Source organism: Lactuca sativa, chromosome 3, assembly GCF_002870075.4.
Source record: "Lactuca sativa cultivar Salinas chromosome 3, Lsat_Salinas_v11, whole genome shotgun sequence".
NCBI lineage: Eukaryota > Viridiplantae > Streptophyta > Magnoliopsida > Asterales > Asteraceae > Lactuca > Lactuca sativa.
Window position 1 is genome coordinate 260,040,404 of NC_056625.2, and position 4,932 is coordinate 260,045,335.

General features: G+C 38.1%; 1 protein-coding gene across 1 annotated transcript; it reads right to left on the bottom strand.

Moving 5' to 3' along the window:
- Positions 1 to 347: 347 nt before the first annotated feature.
- LOC111918837 (putative disease resistance RPP13-like protein 1) lies at positions 348 to 4,556 on the bottom strand. Its single transcript, XM_023914455.3, has one exon. The coding sequence runs from the start codon at positions 4,474 to 4,476 to the stop codon at positions 1,150 to 1,152; it is 3,327 nt and encodes a 1,108-aa protein (XP_023770223.3). The 5' UTR covers positions 4,477 to 4,556; the 3' UTR covers positions 348 to 1,149.
- Positions 4,557 to 4,932: the final 376 nt, after the last annotated feature.

A 4,932-nucleotide genomic window follows, 5' to 3' on the forward strand; every position in this document is an offset into this window, starting at 1 on the left:
TTCCAAATGGAAGTTGTGTAATTTTAACAGACAACAACAAGTGTACACACCAACCCTAGTTCACCATTTATTTTGGATATCCGAATGGAATGATTTTTTAATTTCAAAGTATTTGACTTGTTAACCAATTTAAATCATTTTGCAGGCCATTGTGACACTTCCATGTTGACAACCCTAGTCATATTAAATCCACGTTAACAAAAAAGTATTGAGTCCCAAATAGAACTTTTATTGAAAAATACGCTTGGATTAAGGAGATAATATTTAAATTTTTTGTTTGATTGACGGTTATTTAATTTAGACATTATGAAACAAAAAGAAGTTAAAATACATAGAGAAGGACACACCTTCAAATTAAAATAAAGTCAATCCCAGAGGCAGGGGATTAGAGAGACGACTGGCCAATACGAGCCTCCTATATTACTCTTTGTTTTCAGATTTGGGGATTCAATAATTCCCAAACTCAAAAGCGAAGGCAGCAACTTTTCTGGTAGATCCATCATCTTTGGGCACTTGACAATCCTGAGATGTTGGAGGGAGGCGAGGTGTTGGAGTCCCGTTGAAACTGATTCCAGTTTCTCAAATCTTTCTATCCAAAGAGAAGTAAGAGATGAAGGAAAAAGACCGGACAACCGACTAAAATCAGTCACTTCTTCATATGGTCCGCCATATAGACTTAGGTCAACAAGTGAGGTTGGAAAACTCTGTGGGTCCCACTTAGACATGGGCTTCTTCAACCCTCCTATGGTAAGGTAACACAGTTTTGGAGGCCAAAGCCCACCAGCAAAGGAAGCATCCAGACTTGTACAGTTTTTTATTTCCAAATGTGTTAACGAGGCAAGATTCGGCAACTCATGGTCAGGAAATGGAAATGACTCCAGACTTGGAAATTGCTACAAAGGGTTTCTGATGTTTGTCAAAAGGCCATAAAGGACTCTGGTCTAAGTGCAGATAAGATACATAGTATTGAGGTTGTTGGTTCTGGATCCCGCATACCTGCTATTATGAGAAAGTTAACTTCAGTTTTTGATAAAGAACCAATGAGAACACTAAATGGAAGTGAATGTGTTGCTAGAGGATGTGCTCTTTCATGTGTGATGCTTAGCCCCACTTGCCGAGTCAAAGATTATAAGGTTTTTTCTTATACTCTTATATATATATATATATATATATATATATATATATATATATATATATATATATATATATATATATATATATATATATATATATATATTCAAATTCTTGGTGCATGTCTGTTCTTGTGTTTTTGATGAAGAACTTCAATTCATTCATCGATTTAAGTTTCTTGCAGTCCCGGATGAAAACTGACTTGAGCTTCTGCCCTCCTCCTGTTGGGAAAGACACAGATGTAATTGAATCACAGGTCAAAATAGTCAATGACTCAAGGCTATCTGGACAGCTGCAATGCTGTAAGCTGGCACAAAGAGATACCCACAACCACCTAAGAGATGTTAGGTTGCTCCCACAATTATCCTCCTCTTTCTCTCCTAAACTCACCAAATTTGAACAATAAAGTACCTTCAACCTCCTTAAATTCGCAAGAAGCTTACCTGCCTCTGCTTCAGATTCCCACAAGTATCTTATTTCACTACAGCATTCTATTCTTACTTCTTCAACTTCCCTAAGATACTTCATAACACCTCCCCACACCTCATGAGTAAGACCTGAAATATCATATAATATCAACTCAGTGACTGATGAAGCGACATGAACCAGGCTTGTCAACACACCATGACCACATCCTTTTACTGTCATAACTCTGAGTAAAGGTAGTTTTTCAAGTGAGACTTCAACCAGATTAGGACAAAATAGAATAATAAGCTCTTTAAGGCATGGAAACACTGCTGCATCTACAACCCCATTGTTATCGGCTGACCATACCCCCCATGATAGCATACTATCAAAAGTTAGAATTTCAAGGGATGGGAATGCAACACCTGTTCCAAGCAACTCCCAACCTACAACTTTCACCTTACTCATCTTCCCAATATACAACTCCTTAAGTGATGGTAGTTGCCCAAGTTCTGGTAGAGATGTACATTCTTCACACCCATATATCGACACGTGAGTCAACCCAAGAAACAAAGGATCCCCAACCCAATTAGGAAACTCTATACCCGCATATGACACAATTTCAAGCTTCTTCAAACTATCAGCTTGAGGCTTCAGCTCAGTAAGGACCTCCTTATCAAGTGTCTCCTTTCGAAAAACGTTCAATTCAGAATCCCCAAAACTCACAGCAAACTCCAACATACTAAGCCTCGTTTGCAATAACCCATAACCCCAATCCAACTCTAACTCGGTAAGCCTCTTTTGTGATAAGTGTGAGCCGCGTGCCTCCGTTTCATTTTGTACATTGCCCAACCCCCAAATGGAAATTTTCCCATGGAGATTTTGCAAGTTTTTAAGCTCGGTTATTGCAAATCCGTTTTCACCTGTAATTATGATCTTGGAGAGAGTTTGTAGGCCTTTCAACTCACCAATCCCTAAGGGCATCTTCTTCAAACCAGGAGTATTCCTAATGTCCAAATGCCTCAAGTTTTTAAGCCTTAAGAAGCTGTTGGGCAACTTAGTTAAACTTTCACAGCCAAAAAGGATCAATGTCTGGAGATTATAAAGATTGCAGACATTTTCTGGTAAAAGGTTGATATCAGTTAGAGATAAATTCAGATACCGCAAGTGCTTTAGACTGCCAATGAATTCGGGTACCTCGCTTATGCCAAGATGACTCAAACTTAGGACCCTTAACAATGGAAACTCCTGAAGTAAGTTCTTCAGGACCTTATTCGATAAGTAGAATCTTTGCCAATTTTTTATCACCCCAACAGATACCGCTAATAACGTTCTCAAACTTTTAGCTCCTTTTAGTGGCTCGAACCTTCCAGAAACCATGTATTCCTCACAAACAAATGACAGATGATGGTACTTTTCGAATGATTCATTCCTATGTTCTTTCTCCGTCCCAATGTCTACCCTTGAAAACAACTCTCCAGCAACAGATGTGGCCAAGTCACTCATGAGATCATGCATCACAAACAACGATCTGTCATTTGGTGCAGGTTGAAAAAATGACCTTGACCACAACGCATTAAAATACTCGAGACCCAAGCGTTCCATTGTCTTGTTTGTCGTTGATTGCAAAAAACCTTCTGCCATCCACAACAGAATCAACTTCTCCTTGTCAAACTCAAAGTCCTTGGGGAACAAGGAGCAGTATGCAAACAACTGCTTCAAACATGGAGAGAGATCATGGTAGCTTAATTTGAGAGCTGGAACAATCCCATCTCCCTTTTCTAGACTCCATATCTCACTATTCAGCACTTCTTTCCAGTCTTCCTCATCTATTTTTGTCCTAAATAACCTTCCAAGTGCTTTCAAAGCCAACGGCAACCCATTACATTTTCTAACAATACCTTCACCATGTGGTTTAAGTAGCGGATGTGAATCAAAGTTTTTTTCTCCCAATGCATGCTGACAAAATAAGGATAAAGCACTTTCTTCAGATAGAATAGGCAAATGATAAGGTTCATTGTTACCAAGTTGGGTTAACAACGACATCTTCCTGGTTGTCATGATAACTTTACTTCCGGGTGCCCCTGCAAGAAATGGCCCTGCTAGGATTTCCCAATCCGTATAGCTTTCACTCCACACATCATCTAAAACAAGCAGAAATCGCTTATTTGAGATCTTCTCTCTTAAAGCTACTTGCAGCAGATTTAAATCCTTAAATACTTGGTTTCCCCCACCTATTGATTGAAAAATAATATTGCTTATATTGAAAATATCAAACTCATCAGAAACACAGACCCACGCCATGAGTTCAAAACGATCCTTCCCTTGCATCTCATCATACAAAAGTCTAGCGAGAGTGGTCTTACCTACCCCACCCATACCAACTATTGGCACGATGCTAACGTTTCTATCACATGGTTCATATAGCTTGAGAAGCAACGCTTCCTTATCATCTGTGCGCCCAACAATACTAGATGGATCTACCAAAGAGGTCTCTAACCTTCTATTTCTATGTTTTGGGCTTTCACCTATCACACTTAAGCCAAGCTTATATTTTTCCTCAAACAGTTCTTGTAACTTGATGGTGATATTTTCAAACTTGTCATGCATCCTAGCACTTGGTAACAGCTTTCTTACCTTGCTTGAGCTTCCGGATTCCTCTGTGAACTCACGATGCATAGCTTCCGTTGACAATTCGTCAAGTAGATCGTCTATGTCGTAAGCCAAATGTTGGAGACTATTCAGCCATTCTTTAACAGCTTCCTGACGTATTTCCTTCTGAGAAGCATCATTAAGCAGATCTTTGATCTTGATTAATGACATCTTTAATTTTTCCACGTCAGCGTCATCGATTTTCTTGAAACGAGCAAACTGCCTGAAGGCTTCGGAGGCCAGCTTGTCACAGAACAAAGAGTACAGGGCAGAAATGATTCCAGCCATTGCTATGGTGAAGACGTAGGCCGGGAGCACTTGAAATGTATGAAACTATGAAAGATAGGATGAAGGTGTAATGAGTGGATGGAAATCGAAACCCTTGTTTATAGAGATAAAGTCGTCTATTGTTTTGGTAAACGTCTTTTTGTAAATGTCTTTTTACTCATGTATTCCTTTTTCATTTTCAATTGAAAAAGTAAAGCAAAATAAATAAATAAGTAAATAAATATAATTGGAAAAACAATTGATTTTGTATTTATTTTTTTCACATAAACTATTTATGTTGAAAAAAGCTATGGAACTTAATTGTTTTAACATTGAATAACAAGAAATAAATTTAGGTTTAGAACTAAATATTAAAAAGAGAAATTATGAATGTTCCATAGATACTAAAATAATGGGTTGTCTTCTCGAGATAATTATATACATAATAAAAGCATATGATGTATGCGTATGAATGGT